Genomic DNA, 22,374 nt, shown 5'->3' with positions numbered 1-22,374 from the left:
AATGTTAGATGTACTTCATAGCAACGAAATGGTAATTGGTGTTTTGTAAGGAATGGAAAGATATATTGCTGCATTGGAGATCTCTCCTCTTCCAGTGTAGCTATACTTAGGGGTACAGGTATATAGTTCCCTGAAAGTGGCAACACAGGTAGACAGTGTGGTGAAGGAGGCGTTTGGCATGCTTGCCTTCATCGGTCAGGGCACTGAGTATAGGAGATGGGACATCATGTTGCAACTGTACACGTCAATGGTGGGACCACACTTGGAGTATTGTGTACAGTTCTGGTCGCCCAGCTATAGGAAGGATGTCATTCAGCTGGAGAGGGTGCAGAGAAGGTTCACGAGGGTGATACTGGGACTGGAGGGCCCTTGAGTTATTGGGAGAGGCTGGATAGGCTGTGACTTTTTACCCTGGGGTGTGAGAGGCTGAGGGGTGATCTTATGGAGGTCTATAAAATCTTGAAGGTAATAGATAAGGTGAATGGTCACAGTCCAAATTCCCAGGGTGGGGAAGTCTAAAACTAGAGGGCATAGATTTAAATTGAGAGGGGAAAGATTTAAAAAGGACCTGAGGGGCAACTTGTTCACGCAGAGGGTGGTTGGTGTTTGGAACGAGCTGCCAGAGGAAGCTGTAGAGGTGGGTACAATTACAATGTCTAAAGGACATTTGGACAGGTACATAGACAGGAAAGGTTTGGAGGGATATGGGCCAAATTCAGGCAAATGGTACTCGCTCGGATAGACGTCTTGGTCGGCATGGGTGACTTGGGCCGAAGGGCCTGTTTCCGTGTTGTATTACTCTATGACTCTAAGTAAGGAACTTCTGTTACTTATTCACTTTCTGAGACGGTGTTGTTACTGGTATTTATAGCCCATTCCTAATTTAAGGAGCATTTAAGAGGTATTTAGACGGACACATGAAGAGGAGGGATACAGACCACGTACAGGCAGATGTGCTGTTTAAATTGGCATCATGGTTGGCACAGACATTGTGGGCTGAAGGGCCTGTTCCTGTGCTGTACTGTTTTAATTGCCCATAGAAAGTCAGGTTTATAAAGCTCTCCAGCCCCTCTGGGGAAGGTGCTCCCTCACAGCCCTGTCCATATGTTCCTAAACCCTCACACTGTGCGACGTGGAGGGGAACTAGTGGGTGGTGGTGATCCTCTGTGCCTCCTGCACTTGTCCTTTTTGGTGGGATTTAAATAAGGCTTGAATTTATATTCCCCAGTTGACAAGGTGGGATTTGAACTCATGTCTCTGGATTAATGTCCAATGCTTTGGACACCAGAGTCAATGATACTAAGGAATCACTTGATGACGACTTCAACATCTTGAAGGGTTCTGATTGGACCAGGAAGAACAGATTAGGGGTGCAGTAACCAGTGGAGCTGCTGCCTCATGACATGGTTCGATCGAAACCTTGACTGCTGTCTGTGTGGAGTTTGCTTGTTCTCTCTGTGACCATGTGGGTTTCCCTGGGTACTCCAGTTTCCTCCCATCTCCCAAAGGCATGCTGTGGTTTAATTAACTCCTGTGAATTGCCCCTGGGTAAGTGACAAAAGATTCAGAAGAGAGTATAGATATTGGTATTGGTTTATTATTGTCACTTGTACCGAGATACAGTAAAAAAAACTTGTGTACCGATCATACAGATCAATTCATTACACAGTGCATTGAGGTAGTACAGGGTAAAAACAATAACAGAATACAGAGTAAAATGTCACAGCTACAGGGAAGTGCATTGCAGGTAGACAATAAGGTGCAAGGTCAAACAAGGTCAAGAGCATCTCATCGTATGAGGGAACCGTTCAATAGTCTTATCACAGTGGGATAGAAGCTGTCCTTGAGTCTAGTGGGACGTGCCCTCAGGCTCCTGTATCTTCTGCTTGAGGGGAGAAGAGAGAATGACCCAGGTGGGTGGGGTCTTTGATTATGCTGGCTGCTTCGCCAAGGCAGTGAGAGGTATGGACAGAGTCCATGGAGGGGAGGCTGGTTTCTGTGATGTGCTGGGCTTTATCCACAACTCTCTGCAGTTGGGCCTGTGAGAGAGAGAAGAGAGTGCTGGACTACTGGGAAAGAGGTCTGATGGGATTGCTCAGCTGAGAGCTAGCATGAACCCTGTGGGCCAAATGGCAAAGAGTCATCTAGCAGGGAAGCAGGCCAAAAAGGCCACACTGATTCCCCCCATATTCGTCCACTTCTCCCAGAACCTACCGCCCACCTACATACTAGGGACCATTTACAGTGGCCAATGGCCATCCTTTGCCTTATAAGTAGAGGTCACAAGTTTGGGAGGTGTGGTCAGAGTAGCTTTAGCCGTTTTTACACGGTACATGGTGCACCCACAGTGTGCGACTGCCAAGGGGGTGACTGCCTTAGGTGAATGAGGATTCCAAGTTTGAACTGATGCTTCTTCACCACACAAACCCCCGCACCCCCAACCTTCCCAGTTCGTATTGCAGCTCCAAACTTCATGAATTCCATAAAGATGTTTTGTATGAAAATTGAAAGCAATGATTCACTTCTAACTCAACTGTAGAGGAGGCTTCATGTTTAAAACACAACATCACAGCATCATGTTGTGAGCTGTAAATAACTTTCCGCTGCACACAATCTGTGTAGTTGCTGTACTCTTAACAAAAAAAGGTAGACAGTCTAACCAAGATGGGTTTCCTTTAAGTCACAACATCAATCAAACTCAATTTAGACCCACGGCTGTGATAGGAAAAATTGTCAAAGGGAAATGCTTGCTAACATGTTAAAGGAGCCCCGAGCAGCAAGTTGATGGCAGAAGCTGTTCCACAGAGAAAGGGTTCTGTTTGAAGGGCAGGATAAACAGTAGGGTTGGGTTTCAGCTGGTTACCCACAACCCGGGTGAAGGTGTCCGAACACGCCCAACAGTTCAGGCAGTCAAAAAATTAAAAGCCACATACGATCACATTCACCACAATCTTTTATGTTGGTTTAAAACAAATCCTGGCTGTCAATCTTGCAAGATCAGTTTATTTGGTAAGCTCAACAAATTGTGCTTGTTTACGAGAGCACTAGTAGTATATTTTAAGTGTTTTCACACCACAAAAACATTTACCTCACAAGAAAGGTCTGATGAAGGATCATTGATCTGAAATGTTAACCGTTTCTCTCTCCACAATACCATCTGACCTGCAGGGAAGTTCTAGCATTTTATGCTCTTATTTTAGCCCACTAAGAAACTTGTCCCTCACGGAAAAACTAGTGGTTCAGTGCTTCCTCTGTAGCTATTTGTTATTCGATGCTTCATATCAGGAGATATTCAGAAACATGCACTTTTTTGACAGCTGCCTTAGCTGGGGGCAGGGAGAGTTACGTGGGGCTTGTATGGCTCACCCACTGAGTTGCTCAGGAACATGCTGCTGCACAGCAACTTGCCTTTGAGTCAAAGACAGGCACTTACACTAAGTCCTCGTTACCTGCTGACTTACCAACCGTCAAACCACATACTCACAAGCTTGGGAGTCCACAACATCAAGGGTCAGAACACAGGCAGGTTTGAGGCTGGAGCCCAGCTCCAGAGTGGGGGATAAGTTGGGGGTTGGGTTCACTAGGGAGGAGGTGGCAGGGGAGTGGAAGGGTGGGGGTTGGTCGGGAACATGGGGAGGTTTACATGAAAACTGAAGCTGAAACTTATAAATAAGTTACTATCTACTTGGAGAGCTTGACCTCTGGATGTCATTGCCAATGGTCTCAGTGGTATCAGCGTTTTCTTTTAAGTGGAAATTCTGCGCCCACATCCCTCGCATGGACTTTGCATACGTGCAAGGTGTCAACAGATTATCTACAGAAGTTAGGTTGAGGAACATCATTGGTCAGAAACTCAGAGCCAATGGTACACCTTGCTGAGAGTTGGTAAGACCAGGTAACTTCCCTGGTTATATCGCTTTAATGAGGTTCTTACATTTGTGCACAGACATTATGGGAGAAGGAGGTGAAGGAGGAGGGTCCACCTCTGCAGAAGTACTACACCAGCTGGAAGAAGCTGAGAGAGAAGGAGATTGCACTGGAGATTACCGGCAAGGAGCGGGTATGTAGAGAAAAATCATCTCTTGTAACCCTGCGTTTTAAAAGATTCATGCATTTCCAAGCACAAGAGTGTTAAGCAATTTTCAAAGGATTGATTGGTTAAATATCTTAGATATCTTGTAATTTAAGCCAACTAAAGAACTTCTTCAATTCAGGGCCAGCATTTATTGCCCATTTTTAATCGTTCTTGAGCTGAGCAGCTGAATCAGAGGCCACTTAATGGTCAGCCGCAGTATTGTGGGGTTGGAATCACAAACTCCCTGCCACAGACGACGGATTCTTTAGTGAACCAGATAGGGATTTTTACTACAATCCAATAGTTTTATTGTTGGTATTACTGACACAAACTCTTTATTTTAAGTTGTATTTAAAAACAAAACACACACTTAAATTCCCAAGCCACTGTAGTGGGATTTGAGCATTTGTCTCCAGGCCTCTGAGTTTTAGCTGTGTGATGTAATCACTGTGTCACCACAACCTAAAATGTTTTGAGTTGTCGAACTAATCTTAACAAGTAAGACTTTTTATTTTTCAGAACTCGTTCCAAGTGTTTTACCTTACTGATTTTAAATGGAGGGCTATGTGGGAGGGAAGAGTTAGATAGATATTAGAGCAGGATAAAATGTCGGCACAACATCGTGGGCCGAAGGGCCTGTACTGTGCTGTAATGTTCTATGATTTCTGTTGCCATGTCATGTCTTGATCACCTTGATGCTTCTTGCTCAAACCCTGCTTTTGTTGGTGGTCATTGCGACCTTTAACATTGCGATTGCTGCACCTTGCACCTGTGCCGAGCTGCCCAGTGAGTCCCAGGTGATCCCATGCTTCAGTCCTTCTCCTTGCTAAGTTAACAAGGATTAAATGAAAACAAAAATCTGGACTAAAATGCTAATGGTAACCATGGTCCTACCAGATGTATGTAGCAGCCCATCTGGTTACACAAGATCACAGGAACTAGGAGCAGGTCATGCAGCCCGTTGTGGATGCTGCACCATTCGGGAAGATCATAGTTGGTCTCCCAGCATAGGACCATTTTCCCGCACTAATCCTGATTCCCTTAATATAACAAAATATCTGCGTCCCCGATATACTCCGCAACAGAGCCACCACACTCCTCTTTGGTAGAACATTCCAAAGATTCTACCCTCTAGATGAAGACATTTCTGTCCTGAACGTCCAACCCCTTATTTTGAGACTGACCCCTCTTTCTCTACATCTTCCCTGCATCTACTCTGCCAAGGAGTTTGTACACTTCAATGTGATTTTTCTCAGCTTGACAGAGTATAGACCCAGTCTGGCTAATCCCTCCTCTTAGGGTAAACCCACCATCCCAGGAACCAATTGGGTGAACCCTCCATCACAAGTGCACCCTGCCTTGGGGAAGGAGACCAGACCAGTGAAAGAAAATGAGTTATAGAGAAACCAGTAGACAAGTGACGCTGATGGGCTTGCTTTGAGAGCTGGCATAGATTCAATGGGCTCAATGACCTCCTGTATCATAATGATGTAAAAATCAATTCCCGATGCAGTCTCATCAGGGTTCTATATAATTGGAATAAAACATCTTTACTCCTGTACTCAAATCCTTTTGCAGTAATGGCCAATGTACCATTTGGTTTCCTAATTCTTGCTTTACCTGCAAATTAGCTTCCAGTAATTCATGTACTAGGATTCCCAAGTCTCTGTGAACACCAACACCTTTCAATGTCTCACCATTTAAAAAATACTTGACATTTTAATTTTTTCTACCAAAGTGTTCGACTTCACATTTTTCCACTTTGTACTCCATCATAGAACAGGAACAGGCCACAATGTCTGTGCTGAACACAGTGCCAAATTAAACTAAATCCCTTCTGCCTGCACATGATCCATCTCCCTCCATTCTCTGCATGTTCATGTGTCTGTCTAACAACCTCCAGAACGCCATTATGGTATCTGCTACCACCACTACGCTTTCCAGGCACCCAACACTGTCTGTGTAACAACAAACTTGGCCCACCCATCCTCTATAAACTTTCCCCCTCCCACCTTAAATCTATGCCCTCTAGTTTTTGATTTTTCTACCCTGGGGAAAAGACTCGGGCTGGAAAAAGACACTGGGAAAAGGATTCTGAATGGCCCAACCCATTCATATATCTATTTATCCCAGTTCTCTGCTGAAGGTGATGAGGTCAACTTTCAGACAGCACATTCCAGATCTTCACAATTCTCTGCATTATGGAAAACTTCCTTCATTAGTATTGCTACTTCTGTTACTACATGGCCTTCATTATTCGGGCTATTGAGTTCAAGAACTGCGAGGTAATTTTGCAGCTCTATAGAACTCTGGTTAGACCACACTTGGAGTATTGTGTTCAGTTCTGGTCGCCTCATTATGGAAAGGATGTGGAAGCTTTAGAGAGGCTGCAGAGGACATTTACCAGGACGCCACCTGGATTGGAGAGCATGTCTTAAGAGGATAGGTTGAGTGAGCTAGGGCTTTTTGGAGAGAAGGAGGATGAGAGATGACTTGATAGAGGTGTACAAGATGATAGGAGGCGTAGATCGAGTGCACAGTCAGAGACTTTTTCCCAGGGCGAAAATGACTAATACATGGGGCATCATTTTATGGTGATGGGAGGAAGATATAAGGGGGATGTCAGGGGTAAATTTTTTACACAGAGAGTGGTGGGTGTATGGAACGCACTGCCTGCAGAGGTTGTGGGGGCAGACACGTTAGGGACATTTAAGAGACTCTTAGATAGCCACATGAATGATAGAGAAATGGAGGGCTATGTGGGAGGGAAAGGTTAGATAGATATTAAGCAGGATAAAATGTCAGCACAACAACGTGGGCTGAAGGGCCTGTACTGTGCTGTAATGTTCTATGTAAGAAGAATTCTCCTCTCCACCCCACAATCCCCATAAACAGTTGCTCTCTCTGTCTTTGCAAATACTTAACATATCAGACATTTAAATATGTCCTATCGTGACTCCCATTCAGAAGGAAACTTCCCTCAGTTGATTAACGCACCCTTCACTACCTCGCCCCATCCATCCATTAATATTTCGGCAACATTTCCCACATCATGACAGCGATGATACCTTGGAGGTAACTGGACTACCTTCAGGTGGGGTCAGGGGGAGGTGATAATCGAGCCAGGCTGTGCAAGTCCAACACAGTCCTCATTGTAATGTCGTGGCCCCCGGATTCTCTTTGCATCCTCCTCACACCCACACTGCCACCCCACACAGTATCACTAATGATTCATTGGCGTCCGTCAGGGAGGTAAGCTGCTGTCCTTGCCCAGAGCTGCCTGTGTGTGACTCCAGACCCATCAACGATGTTGGCTGACAGCTGACCTGTGAAATGGCCCAGGATTCCTCTCAGTTCTGGGCAGTTGGGAATGGGCAATAAATGCCTTGCCAGTGACAATCAGGCACAGTAGTGTAGCAGTTAGCGTAACGCTATTACAGCGCCAGCGACCTGGGTTCAATTCCCACCGCTGTCTGTAAGGAGTTTGTGCGTTCTCCCCATGTTTGCGTGGGTTTCCTCCAGGTGCTCCGGTTTCCTCCCACATTCCAAAGACACATGGGTCAGGAAGTTGTGGGTGTGCTATGTTGGCGCCGGTTCCTGGTGACACTTGCGGGCTGCCCCTAGAACACTATGCAAAAGATGCATTTCACTGTGTGTTTCGATGTACATGTGACTAATAAAGATCTTATTTTATCTTATCTTACAATCACGTCTTGTGAATAAGAGAAACAAAAGCGATAAGGTTTCCACAAATCATTTGGGACAGATGGTGGGATTTCTTGTAGAGTTCTGCACGGGTATAAATTTAAAACCCGATCGACCTGTTGCCAAGTTGAGCTGAAGAGCTTTGAATTCTTTTGGTACCAGGCCCACCATGAGCTCCACATGCAGTTTGGGCCCGTTGGGCTCAGCTGAGGAAGTCAAGTTCTTGTTTCGTGCATCCTATTGCCATTCCATTCAGACCGCTGATCTCAGGTACCACTCTTAACTCAGATCAAGAACTGGTCTAGAACAGAAGGTTTTTAAACATACACCTGGACTGGAGGGCTTAAGTTATAAGGGGTGATTGGAAAAGCTGGGACTGTTTTCCCTGGACCAAAGGACACTGAGGAGTGAACTTATAGAGGCTTCTAAAATTATGAGAGGCATAGATAGGGTGGATGGTCACAATCTTTTTCCCAGGGTAGGGGAGTCTAAAACTAGAGGGCATAGGTTAAGGTGAAAGGGGAAAGATTTAAAGGGGACCTGAGGGGCAACTTTTTCCCCACAGAGGGTGGTGGGTACACAGAACAAGCTGCCAGAGGAAGTGGTAGAGGTGGGTACAATAACAACATTTAAAAGATTAAGATTAAGATTTCTTTATTAGTCACACGTACATCGAAACACACAGTGAAATGCATCTCTGCGTTGAGTGTTCTGGGGGCAGCCCGCAAGTGTCGCCACGCTTCCGGTGCCAACAACTTCCTAACCCGTATGTCTTTGAAACGTGGGAGGAAACCGGAGCACCCGGAGGAAACCCACGCAGACATGGGGAGAACGTACAAACTCCTTACAGACAGCGGCCGGAATTGAACCCGGGTCGCCAGCGCTTTAATAATGTTACGCTAACCACTACACTACCGTCCCTGCCTGGATAGGAAAAGTTTAGAGGGATATGGGCCAAATGCAGACATATGGGACTTGCTCAGGAAGGCATCTTGGTCATAATGGATGAGGTGGAGAGTAGGGCCTGTTTCTGTGCTGTATAATTCTATGAACTTGTATGTAGAAGGGAAAAAAAGGCCGTAACTGGATTATTTTATGGTCGCACTGAAGGCCAAAAGAATTGGAATCGCTTTATTATTGTCACATGTACCAAGGTAGAGTGAAAAGCTTGTCTTGCATACCGTTCATACAGGTCAATTCATTACACAGTGCATCGAAGTAGTACAAGGTAAAACAGCAACAGAATGCAGAATAAAGTGTAACAGCTACAGAGAAAGTGCAAATAAAATACAAGTGTACTAATGAGCTCATGGTTAGTGGGAGAAAATTACAGGGGTCCAACAAACACAGTAAAACATCAAGTGCTAAAATAATCAAATTGTAGACCCTGAACCCCTGTAAGGTTGGTGTCTGAACGATGGCTGTATTTGTGGGCAAGATTTGTATGAAGTTTATTGTACTTCCTCCCCTTGGGGATCTATTAGAACACTCTTATTTAATTAAAGTCAGAACCACCATTGCCATTCTTAGAAGACCAAAATTAAAATAGGAACAACAACTCTGGATATCCTTTCCCAGTTTGAATTCTAAAGCGGAGTGCGGTTAGCCTGACGGGGTTTTAAGTCCCTACACATTAATACATCAATATTAGTGCCTCGATTGTTTGTCGATTTAGGAGTCTGGTCCAGCCAAACCTGGGAGATCCTTCCAAACATCCCACTAATGAAATTCCCAGCGTTCAGCTTGTGCGCGCCAAAGAAGAAAGCTCTAAAGGAGAAAAGGAAAAGTCATAGCAGGATCGTGGAATTTTTGCATCTGTCTGTTACCTAAAAGAGTTTTGAGCTTCCTCCTGCCTTCTTGGTTGCAGGGAGAGTGGAGGATTGATCGCATAGCTTCAGGCATCAATTTCTTACACTCCTCATTGCTTTCCAATGTAATTTTCTTCCCGTTACCAGGGGTCCAGTGACGAAGCAAGAGGAGTCCAAGCAGTCGATCAGTCCTAAAGAAATGTCACATTTACAGTTGTCTTTGTTAATCTGTAATGGCTGATCCCTGTATATAAATAGGAGAAAAGTACCTGATGAGGGCAGACGTTGGCTCAATGTTTTAAGTCTCTGCACACAAGGCTGACTTTGTAGTAACTGCTTATTTTATATTTCATGTGCTTGCTTCTGCCTCTCACCAGCTGGAAGACCTGAATTTTCCGGAGATCAAACGCAGGAAGTTGCAAGAGAGCAAAGAGAAAGACAGGAAAGAATTCAGGGATCTCTTTGACTCTGACAGCAGCTCTGATGATGAAAGCTGTGGATTTAAATCTAAAGGTAGGTTTTGAAAACATTCTGTGGGGAGGGGAGAAGGGGTGTGATACAGAAATGTTGTAAATAGCTGCAATCTCAGGCACTGGAGCACGTTTCAGTATACGATTGCATCGCTTACTCACCACAAGAGGCCATTCAGCCCTCAATCCCCTCTCCTATCTTATCCACTTACCCCTTTTCGCCTAAATGCATTGATGTTTCTTGCCTGAACCACCATATTTAGCAGCAATAAATGAAAATCAAAAAGACTGCAGATGCCAGAAACCTGAAACAAAAACAGAGTGCAGGAAAGACTCAGCATTCGCCAGGCGGAAGGTCCTCAACCTGAAACGCTGACTCTGTTTCGCTTTCCACGGATGCTGCCTGACCTGTTGAGTATTTCCAGCATTTTCTGTATCTATTAGCAGCGATTTCCACGTTAACCATTCTGAGCAATGGTATTTATTAGTGACTGTGGTATTTATGATTTCTTTCTCTGGTCTTCCCATGGAGAAACATCTCTTTGCCAATCCTATCAAAGCAGTTCATAATCTGAAAAGATCTGGATCAGGTTACTTCTCTCTTGTCTTCCCCCAATTGGTGGTAAGCATCCCGTGCGACCGGTCTTTCCTTGTCTGTATAATCTCTTAGCTCCAAGTAAGGAAAGTGAAGAACATTAATGGACTGAGTTTGGATCGTAAACAGGTGGCACAATGGTACAGCTGGTAGAGCCACTGCCCCACAGCTCCAGCGACCTGACTTCAGTCTGTGCAGAGTTTGCACGTTCTCCCTGTGACCTGTGGAGGTTTCCTCCCACATCCCAAAGACGTGTGGGTTGGTAGGTTAATTGGCCACTATAAATTGCCCCTGGTGTGTAGGTGAGGGGTAGAATCTTGGGGGAGCTGGTGGGAATGTGGGGAGAAACGGATCAGTGTAATGGGTGTTTGGTGGTCAATGCAGAATCAGTGGGCCAGTGGACCTGTTTCCATGCTGTATGGCTCTATAAACCTAGGGAAGACTTGGTCTGGTTTTATTACCATCTCCCTTGCAGTTGGTGCATATATAAATTCTTGCCTAAGTATTGTTCCCCCTTCCCCATCTCCGGGGACAGATGGGCTGCTAATTTCCACACACTTTCCAAACCGCAGAAGCTGAAAGGGAATTGTGAACTTAAACAGTCACATAAACCAGTTTCTCCAGCATTTGCTAAGCAAGTTGCCTTCGTCCTTGCTCACCGGAGGCACAAACTGGTGTTAATGTAAACTGATAGGAAACCAGAAAATGCTGGAAACACTCAACAGGTCAGGCAGCATCTATGGAAAGAGAAAGAGGGTTAACATTTCAGGGTGGAGACCCTTCATCGGAACTGGGAAAGAGGTGGTTTAAGTTGCAGAGAAGGTGGCACAAGGAATGGATAGGATAAAGGGAATATCTGTGATAGGGTGAGACCAGGTCAAATGGGTTAATGGCAGCAGTTGGCCAGTAATTACGTTGCTTTGTCTGTGTTGTGTGTGGCTAATATAGCAGGGCTCTGGGACGTACGCAGTGGGTCAGGCTGTACGGAGAGGGAAGATCAGAGCCATTGTCACAGATGGATGACTTACAGCAGAAATGACCGGCTGAGACTTTCCAGCATTTTCTGTTTTTATTTCAGATTTCCAGCATCCATACAGCTCATTTTATTACAACAGTGCATTGAGGTAATACGAGGGAAAACAATAACAGAATACAGAATATACTGTTACAGTTACAGAGAAAGTTAAGTGCAGGCAGACAATAAGGTGCAAGGCTATGGTGAGATAGATTGTGTGGTCAAGAGTTTGTCTTTATTCGCAACAAGAGATCCTTTCAAGAGACTTAGAACAGTGGGATAGTAGCTGTCCTTGAGCCTGGTGGTATGTGTTTTCAAGCTTTTGTATCTTCTGCCCGATGGGAGGGGAGAGAACGTCTGGGGTGGGTGGGGTCTTTGATTATGCTGGCTGCTTTACTGAGGCAGCGAGAAGTGTAGACAGAGTCCATGGAGGGGAGGCTGGTTTGTGTGATGGACTGAGCTGTGTCCACAACTTTCTGCAGGTTCTTGCGGTCACGAGCAGAGCAGTTGTGGTTTTGGCCATACATTGGTAGGCATAGTTTAAAGCTCTTGGAGGTGAAAACCCCTCCCCTGACCATGCCTCTGTCCAGATTGGATTTCTTGAGCTTATTCATGAAGGTCTCACACCGTTCTGGTCTCTGTCACTATCAAAAGAAGATGGGAGCTCTGGTGAATTGATAAAGATTTACTACAGCAGTGCCCAAATTGGGCAATTATGTGGATGGCAAAAGCTTTTCACTAGGGGTAACCTGGCAGAAATCTTTTAATATTAGGAAAAGGGTTGAGGAAGCAAAAGTTTTCATTTTTAGACAAAACCAAGCACAGTGCAAATAAATCCAATCTTTTTTTGCCGAAGAGTGGTTGGACTGTGGAACCTTGTGTCACGGGGAGTGGTTAAGGCTAATTGCATGAAAGCTTCCCAAGGAAAGCTGGATAAATCCATGAAGGAGAAAGGATTTGGAAGCTTCCATGGATAGGACTGGATGAAATAGGGTGGAGGAGGTTTGTGTGGAGCATGGAGTGTTGGGCCCAATGGCCTGATTCCATTTAGTAAATTATTAGTATTAATTTTTCCAAGGCGCCTCCAGCAAGTGTTGTAAACTGCAAAAATTCACTCATACTTGTATTAGCAGTCTAAGAATACCAGTGAGTTCAATGGAAAACTCATTAGTGCTCATTTCAAGTCGAATCTGTAACCGGTGAAGAAAGAACTTGACTGTCCTTCTCATCAGCAACCCATTGTGGCAACTGTTAATCTTGTGATTATAATCTGCCAAGCAACTTATTTTTAAACCATTGACAGTCGTCAAATCAAGACCCTTTAAATCAAAAAACAAACTGTTGGAGGAACTCAGTGGGTTGAGCAGCATCTGCATTCTTCAGTGTCTCCAAGGCCACTTGAAGATCACTTACTATTAACACTGGTGATGTCGTTCTCCAGCTCACCTTTAGTGTCAGAATGTACCTTATTCATGGCCTTGGAATACTGCTTCCCAGCTGTTGATTATACAGAAGATCGCTTCATTCTTGCTGACAAACAGACATTGTTCCTGACTCCCAGTTGATCCGTCTGCAGAGAATAAAAAGATAAGAATGTAAGAGAGAAGCAGAAGTAGGTCCTTAAGCCTTTCATACCTGCACCGCCATTCCAGAAGATCTTGGCTGATTTTTTTGACCCAGTTACATTGTCCTGCACTAACCCCAAATCCTTTGGGATCCAGAAATAGCCATTGGCTCTTCCTAGAGTTGAAGTTATTAGGCAGAATGTACAATCGCCTTTTATTGATTGAGCAGTCGTTTCAAGCAACAGTTGGGTAGCCTCAATCCATTTCCTCTTCAGATATTGCTTGGACATTACAATTGGCATCTCTGTTCACTCTATGGGGTCATTCAGTGCAAAAGAATGGAACGTCACGAAAGCAGTTAGGATCTCCAGTACTGGTGGGTAAGGGTGTCTGAGCAAAATAGAGAGAGCTTTGCTCTCACCACACCCCTGCAGTCTGAGATTCTATTGCACATTCCCTATTCTCTTGCTCCAACATCCATGAGCAGGATTCACTGAGTGTACAAGCCACTTGCAGAAAAAATAGCTTCATTCCCAAGTAATTTTGGAGATTCATGTGACAACAATGGCTTTAATTTGAATCCTGCCCTACTCCAGGAATATGCTACTTTTCTTTGGAAATCAAAAAACTACAGATGCTGGTAATCGAAACAAAAAAGATTTTGTAAATTATCTTGAAAGGTGTTTCGCTTAATCCCATTAAGGTCCCATTGTTCAGTTTTGGTCACCCTGCTATAGAAAAGATGCCATTAAACTGGAAGGAACACAGAGGAGATTTACGAGGATGTTGCCAGGACTTGAGGGACTGAGTTACGGAGAGAGGTTGGGACTTATTTCATTGGAGCGTAGGAGAATGAGGGGTGATCTTATAGAGGTGTAAGAAATCATGAGGGGCATAGATAGGGTGAATGCGCACAGTCTTTTTCCCAGGATTGGGGAATCAAGAATTAGTGGGCATAGGTTTAAGGTAAGAGGGGAGAGATTTACTTGGAACCTGAAGGTCAACTTTTACACCCAGAGAGTGGTCAGTATATGGAATGAGCTGCCAGAGGAAGCGGTTGAGGCAGGCTCATTAACAACAGGTTCAATGATAGGAAAGATTTAGAGGGATATGGGCCAAATGTGGGCAAATGGGACTAGCTTGGATGGGAATCTTGGTCGGCATGGACCGGTTGGGCCGAAGGGCCTTTTTCCGTGCTGTATAACTCTATGACTAATATAACCCACATTTGCTTGTACCCTGATTTTGCAGTAAAATCTAGTTGACAGATTGACATCTGGATTGACATCTCAGTGGTGACACCCCAAAGATATCAGAATAGGTCGTGTAAGAATCTATAAAGAAGTCAGGACGTACTACAGGTTGTCAGAAAATGACATCAGGACATGCCGCAGGTTGTCAGGAAATGATGTCGACGTTACAGGTTGTTAGAATGTTGTAGATTGTTGCGTTCTTTGTAGGAGGTTGGGTGTCAGAATACATGCACAGCTTCGGAACCAAAGTTCTTGGGAGAGTACAAAGCTGCTTTAAACAGTAGATGAAGATGTGTGAGCTGTAAGTACTGTATCCTTTTTTGTACAATTGTGCCTTCTTTGGAAATCACCCAACTTCATGGTGTAAGTCAAATTATTGGATAAGCAATGGCCCAGATCACACAAGCCCAGAGCAAATTGCTCACTCAAGTTACTCTGCTCCGGATGTGGAGGGCCTCACGCTGGCTGAAACTCTTTCAGAATGCAACACCCACAGCTTGGCTTGCTGTCAAATCCATCAGGGATGGAAATATTTCTAGATGTGTCTGGCATTCAGAAAGATTTCGAAACCCTGAATCATTAATCTTTTTAAATTAAAAATTGAAAGGAAAATTGGAGCTAAAAGCCCTCTTAAGTAATTAAGAACACTAAACAAAACATCAATAATTAAAGACAAAGGAACCTGCCTTCCCCGGAGCCCTGCAGTTCCTGTTGGAAAAAGGTGTGTTTGAGGACCCTGAATCAGGTCAAAACTGGTGTTGTTCCAAGTGCAGATTCCCTCAGAACAGTGCTGGGAAATCTCCGTCTGCTGGGACCCACCTCTCCCAGTAGGACACCACTAGGATTTCAGTGACAGACCATACTGTGTTTTGGTTTTGATCCACAGCATCTGAGTTTGCCTGTTGACCCATTTAGTCCATGGCTAATATAACATGAATGTGCAACATGCACATCCTGGGACAAATTAAAATGAATTATAGAGTATATAGAACATAGAACACTACAGCACAGTACAGGCCCTTCGGCCCACGATGTTGTGCCAACATTTTATCCTGCTCTAAGATCTATCTAACCCTTCCCTACCACATAACCCCCTTAAAAGACATTTAGACAGGTAGTGTCTAAGATAGAAAATGTTCAGAGGGATATGAGCCAAACACAGGCAAATAGGACTAGCCTGGATAGACATCTTGGTTGGCAAGGATGAGTTGGGCCGAAGGGCCTCTTTCCATGCTGTATACCTCTGTGACACTATTGTGTTGATAATTATTTGATATTGAAAGTGAAAGTAAGCAAAATTGATAAAAACCACAAATTACTAGAAATACACAGGATCTTTAAAATTAACAGGTCTGATCAGAATTCAAAGTATACTAGTCAGTAGTTCCCGTGTGGTTTGATTCTGTTGCTCTTTAAATGCAGGTTACTTTGCCCTCATATGCCACAATCCATTATGTCCGAGTTTTGATGGTATGCTTTAAATAATGTATTTAAGGTGGGGGTGGGGGGGGGGTGGTGGTAAATTCAAAGGAGATGTGCAGGGCAAGTTTTTTACACAGAGAGTGGTGGGTGCCTGGAATGTGCTGCCAGGGGTGGTGGTGGAGGCAGATACGATAGGAGCGTTCAAGAGGCTCTTAGACAGGCACATGAATGTGCTCAAAATGTAAGGATATGGATATTTAGGCGGAAGGGATTAGTTTATTTGGGCGAGAGACACGATGATGCTGGAAGAACTCAGCAGGCCAGGCAACATCCATGGAGAAAAGCAGGCAGTCAACGTTTCGGGTCAGGACTGAAGATAGGAAAAGGGGAAGCCCGATATAAGTTTCTCTTATATTAGTTGGGCATTTGATTGCTAATTTAGTTAGATTGGCATAACATTGTGGGCCAAATGGCCTGTTCCGTGCTCTGTGAGACAGCAGTATTACCTGCTGCATCCCTGTGGGGGGGCCCCCCCCCCCCCCCCCCCCCCCCACCAAATCCAGATTTTTTTTTAACTTCTTGATTTTAAGTTCCCCAGATGCCGTGGTGGGGTTTGAACTTGGTATTGGTTTATTGTTGTCACTTGTACCAAGTTACAGTGAAAAACTTGTCTTGCATACCATTTGTACAGATCAATTTATTACACCGTGCAGGTACATTGAGTTAGCACAGAGTGCATTGAGGTAGTACAGGTAAAAACAATAACTGAATACAGAGTAAAGTGTCACAGCTACAGGGAAGTGCAGTGCAGGTAGACAATAAGGTGCAAGGTCACAACAAGGTAGATTGTGAGGTCAAGAGTCCATCTCATCGTATGAGGGAACCGTTCAATAGTCTTATCACTGTGGGATAGAAGCTGTCCTTGAGCCTGGTAGTACGTGCCCTCAGGCTCCTGTACCTTCTGCCTGATGGGAGAGGAGAGAAGAGAGAATGACCCGGGTGGGTTGGGACTTTGATTACGCTGGCTGCTACACCAAGGCAGCAAGAGGTATAGACAGAGTCCATGGAGGGGAGGCAGGTGTCCGTGACGCGCTGGGCTGTGTCCACAACTCTCTACAGTTTCTTGCGGTCCTGGGCAGAGCAGTTGCCGTACCAAGCTGTGATGCATCCAGATAGGATGCTTTCTATGGTCATGTCACAGGGTCAACAGTCCGGACCTCTGGTTATTAGTCCAGTAACTTAATCGCTGCACTATTCAAACCTGGTTATCTTATTACAGCTTATAAAATTATTATAGGGCTTGGCAGGGAGGATGTTTCCTCTGGCTGAAGACCAGAGGTCACGTTCTCAGAATAAGGGATTGACCAACTAGGGTGAAGAGAGATCTCCACTGAGATAGTGAATCTTTGGAGTGTCACACCCGGGAAGTACTGTGGATGCCCCATCACTGAGCTCATTCAAAACTGACATTGATAGGTATTCAGGGAATAATGCAAGAAAATGGGACAGAGCAGGTTCAAGGAGCTGATTGCCTACTGCTGCACCTAATTGTTGTTTCAAAGAGTCATACAGCATGGAAACAGACCCTTCGGCCCAACTTGTCCATGCTGACCAAACTGCCTACTTGAACCAGTCCCATTTGTGGGCGTTTGGCCCGTATCCCTGTAAGCCTTTCCTATCCATGTACCTGTCCAAGTGTCCTTTCAACATTGTAATTGTTAAGTTGAACAGAATTGCAAAGGTTGGATAGTCACGGAAGAGCATTGATTGTGTGGGACTGTGTCCACAAACTGCTGGAGGAACACAGCAGGTCAGACAGCATCCGTGGAAGCAGAAGGCTGGTCGACATTTCGAGACCTTGCATCAGGACCTGTGTCCCTCTGCCTCCACAGATGCTGCCTGACCCAATGAGTTGCTCCAGCTGTTTGCTTTTTGCTCCAGATTCAGTATTTCAGAATCAGCTTTATTATCATTAACTTATAGAACATAGAACACTACTGCACAGTAAGGCCCTTCGGCCCACAATGTTGTGCTGACATTTTATCCTGCTCTAAGATCTATCTAACCCTTCCCTCCCACATAGCCCCCCATTTCTCTATCAGTCATGTGTCTATCTAAGAGTCTCTTAAATGACCCTAATGTATCTGCCCCCACAACCTCTGCTGGCAGTGCGTTCCATGCATCCACCACTGTCTGCATAAAAAAAACTTACCCCTGACATCCCCTTTATATCTTCGTCCAATCACCTTAAAATTATGTCCCCTCATGTTAGCCATTGTCGCCCTGAGAAAAAGTCTCTGACTGTCCACTTGATCTATGCCTCTTATCATCTTGTACACCTCTATCAAGTCACCTCTCATCCTCCTCCTCTCCAAAGAGAAAAGTCCTAACTCACTCATCCTATCCTCATAAGACATGCTCTCCAATCCAGCAGCATCCTGGTAATTCTCCTCTGCACCCTCTCTAAAGCTCCCTATAATCCTTCCTATAATGAGGTGACCAGAATTGAACATAATACTCCAAGTGTGGTCTAACCAGAATTCTATAGAGCTGCAACATCACCTCACGGCTCTTGAACTCAATACCCCAACTAATGAAGGCCAACACTCCATACACCTTCTTAACAACCCTATCAACCTGCATGGCAACCTTGAGGGATCTATGAACATGGACCCCACGATCCCTCTGTTCCTCCACACTGCTAAGAGTAAATGTTATATGACGTAAAATTTGTTCAGCTGTGTCAGGTAGAGAATTCCAAAGACTCACTGCCCTCTGAGTGAAGAAACTACTCCTTATATCAGTCCTGAGCAACCTCCCCCTTTATTCCCGGTTCTTAGGATCCTCTGCCTCAGTGGAGATGAGGGCAAAGACCAGCTCCCGTTCCGTGCTCCCACTGCTCTCAGGGTGTGTTGCTTCCCTTAGTGTCTGACGATTCCAATCTTAATTGGAGTTTTTTTGCTCGTTGAAGCTATGATCAAGGAGTGTGTGATCCCTTGATGTCTGCCACACTGGTATAAAACAGTTAAGGCTCTTTCACTGCAGGCTCATCAAGAATTAATCTCCCATTGATTTCCGGGTAAGACCTCCTGTATAATTAATTGAGGGGGAAGGTAAGTCCAGCGGTGGATATTTTATTCCACATTCTCCCCTGCACACTGAACAAAAAACATTGATATGTTCTTAGACCAGCACAAAATACGGCAGATGCAGGAAATCTAAAGTAAAATGGAAGATGCTCAGAAATTCAGGCAGTTTCTGTGGGTAATCTCAGAATAAAAGGATTTAGGGGTTATTCAGGGGTGATATGAGACAGAGAGGATGGTGAATGGTTGGAATTCTCTAATCTAGAGGGCTGTGAATGCTCAGTCATCGAGTTCATTCCGCACAGAGATCGATAGATGTCTGGGTATTGAGGTATCAAGTGGGTAGTGCAGGAGAGCAGTGCTCACGTAGGAGATTGGCCATGATCTAGATGGATGGCAGAACAGACATAAGGGATTGAATGGCCTACCCCTTCTCCAAATTCTTAATGTTTCAGATCAATTATCTTTCATCAGAACGGTTAAGGTAAAAGAAGTTTTAACTTGCAGAGAAAGACGGGGAGGGGCAGAGATAACAAAAGGGAGGGGTGGTCTGTGATGGGATGGGCGAGCAGAAGAGATGGAGTGACGGGTCACGGAGGGGGCAGAGTGACGGGTCACGGAGGGGGCAGAGTGACGGGTCACGGAAGGGGTGGAGTGACATAGAACCAGAATCAGATTTATTATCACTGACTTATATGACATGAAATATGTTGTTTAGAATACAGTGCAAAAACATAAAATTACTGTAAATTACAAAAATAAATAATATAGTGCAAATAAAAAGAATTAACAAGGTAATGTTCATGGGATCATGGACCATTCAGAAATTTGATGGTGGAGGGGAAGAAACTGTTCCTGAATCGTTGAGTGTGGGTCTTCAGGCTCCTGTACCTCCTCCCCGATGGTAGTAACGAGAAGAGGGCATGTCCCGGGTGGTGAGGGTCCTTAGTGATGGATGTTGCCTTCTTGAGGGTGGGGAGGGTTGTGCCCATGATGGAGCTGGCTGAGTCTACAACCCTCTGCAGCCTCTTGCGATCCCGTGCATTGGAGCCTCCATACCAGGCTGTGATGCAACCAGTCAGAATGCTCTCCATCGTACATGTAAAGAAATTTGTATAGAAAGTTGGTATTGGTTGAGAGAGGGTGGGAAACGCTAGTGAAGCAAAGGTGTGTCTGGGCGTATAGGAGTCTCTAAGTTGAACCTACCTCCTTGCACTGAGTTCTTTGGCATTGTACTGAAGGAATTGTGTTTTAAGCTGTGAGGTTGGTAACTTCTGGCTGAGTCAGGAGGCAGTAACGTCAGGGTGGTGTATGATGTCACAAGTCGCTGACACCTTTTGTTTTTAATTGAATCTCCTTTTGTTACCAAGGCACAATGCAGTCACTGGCAACAAAACAAGCTAACAGTTTATTTAAAAACCCCACAAAGTGTTTGGGAGGTCGATAAATAATGTGTGTTGGGAAACAAGGCAGACGTGAATTTCCATCGTGCTCCCCCAGGTCATCACAACGGCCTGACAGCCAGTCACAGTTGTGACGTAGAGCACAGCAAGCTCCCGCAAATGACAATGGGAAAACGCCCAGTCTGTTTCTAGGATGCTCCTTGCAAAGTAAAATTGGCCAAGACATTCAGGAGAACTCTGGTTTCCCATTATGGTATGAGGTCATAGAGTTGTACAGCACAGACAGTGACGCTTCGCCCCCACCACACCCCATCAGGAACACGCTGCTGGAGAGACCGGTGGAAGCAGTGTCACTGACAACATTTAAAGTGTCTAGATGAGCACTTGAATCGCCTAGACATAGAAGGCTGTGCTGGAAGACGGGATTTGTACAGATGGATGCCCACTGTTCGTTGTGGACACGTTGGACCAACTGGCCTGTTTCCATGCTGTACGACTCCGTGATGGGGAATCCTACACTAATCCCACTTATTCCTCTCGTATCCCCATCAACTTCCCGCTGATTCTCTTCCCACCCACACTGGGGATCATTGAACCTACCACCAACAGATCAGTGCAACCTCCACACTGCACCAGAGGTCAGGATCGTACCCGGGTTGCTGGAGCAGTGAGGCATCAGCACCACCTGCTGCACCACTGTGCTGCCTGTGTTTTTTTTTGCAATCATGTTGCCACACGGTCCTCTGCGTTCATCTCTGAGAACAGGTGAAGATTTAGTGTGGAAGACACCACCTCTGACAGGGCAGCACTCCCTCAACACTGCACTGGGTTGTTATGGTAAGTTTTTGTGCTTAAGTCTCTAGACTGGGACTTGAACCTGCCATCTCCTGACTCATTCATGCAAACTGTCTATTGAGCCACAGGGACATGAAACTGAGGTTCCATCACTGCTCTCCCATAGCACTATCTCACAGTGGATTTCTCCTTGGCCAATATTCACCTCTCGATCGTAAGTTGGTTTATTATTGTCACATGTACCAAGATACAGTGAGAAACTTTGTTTTGCATGCCATCCATACAGATCATTTCATCATATCAGTACATCGAGGTAGTACAAGGGAAAACAATAACAGAATGCAGAATAAAGTGTTACAGAGAAAGTGCAGTGCAGGCAGACATTAAGGTGCAAGGCCATGACGAGGTAAATAGTGAGGTCAAAAGTCCATCTTATTGTACAAGACATCTGTTCAATAGTCTTATCACAGCGGGATAGAAGCTGTCCTTGACCCTGGTGATACGTGCTTTCAGGCTTTTGTGTCTTTTGCCCAATGGGAGGGGGGAGAAGAGAGAATATCCAGGGTGGGTGGGGTCTTTGATTATGTTGGCTGCTTTACCGAAGCAGTGAGAAGTGTGGACAGAGTCCATGGAGGGGAGGCTGGTCTCCGTGATGTGCTGAGCTGTGTCCACAACTCTCTGCAGTTTCAATCATCATCAATAAAATGGATTATGTGCTGTGGGTGGGACTTGCTGTGTGTAAATTAGTTGTCACACTTCCTGTAACTGCACCTATAATGTACTTCATTGTGGGACCTCAAACTTGTCAAAACCACAGCATAAACACAAGCTTGTTCATTCTCTATAAACTCTGCCGTGCACCGTTGCTGCACTTTCCGTTTGATTGCAGTCCAAGGGTCTTTAGTGTGGTTGCCCCAAGTGCCCACTGATCTGGGCTTCATCCAGATGTGGACCTCCTCCACCCGAGAGGTGGGCCGCGAGCAGAGCTTGTTCCGAGCAGTGACTAGAATTCAGGCGGTGGATCCTGAGGTCAGGCCACCAGAAGATCCTGATGGGCATGGACAGGTGACTAAGGCTTTAAACTGTCTCTGATGGTCAGTAATGTGCAATAACTGTCCGAATAACTTTAAATAATTTAAAATGTAAATAATTAACATGTATATTTAATAACTTTAAAGTTCT

The 22,374-nt window shown here is 45.0% G+C and overlaps 1 protein-coding gene across 1 annotated transcript in view; it reads left to right on the top strand.

Moving 5' to 3' along the window:
- Nucleotides 1-22,374, top strand: part of noc2l (NOC2-like nucleolar associated transcriptional repressor) — a 171,605-nt gene that overhangs the window by 118,049 nt on the left and 31,182 nt on the right. Inside the window, 2 exon segments of the mRNA XM_052039204.1 lie at nt 3,947-4,060; nt 9,966-10,101. Coding sequence (XP_051895164.1) covers nt 3,947-4,060; nt 9,966-10,101 — 250 coding nt within the window.

Source organism: Pristis pectinata, chromosome 26 (genome assembly GCF_009764475.1).
Source record: "Pristis pectinata isolate sPriPec2 chromosome 26, sPriPec2.1.pri, whole genome shotgun sequence".
Lineage (NCBI taxonomy): Eukaryota > Metazoa > Chordata > Chondrichthyes > Rhinopristiformes > Pristidae > Pristis > Pristis pectinata.
This window is presented reverse-complemented; position numbering and strand designations above follow the sequence as displayed.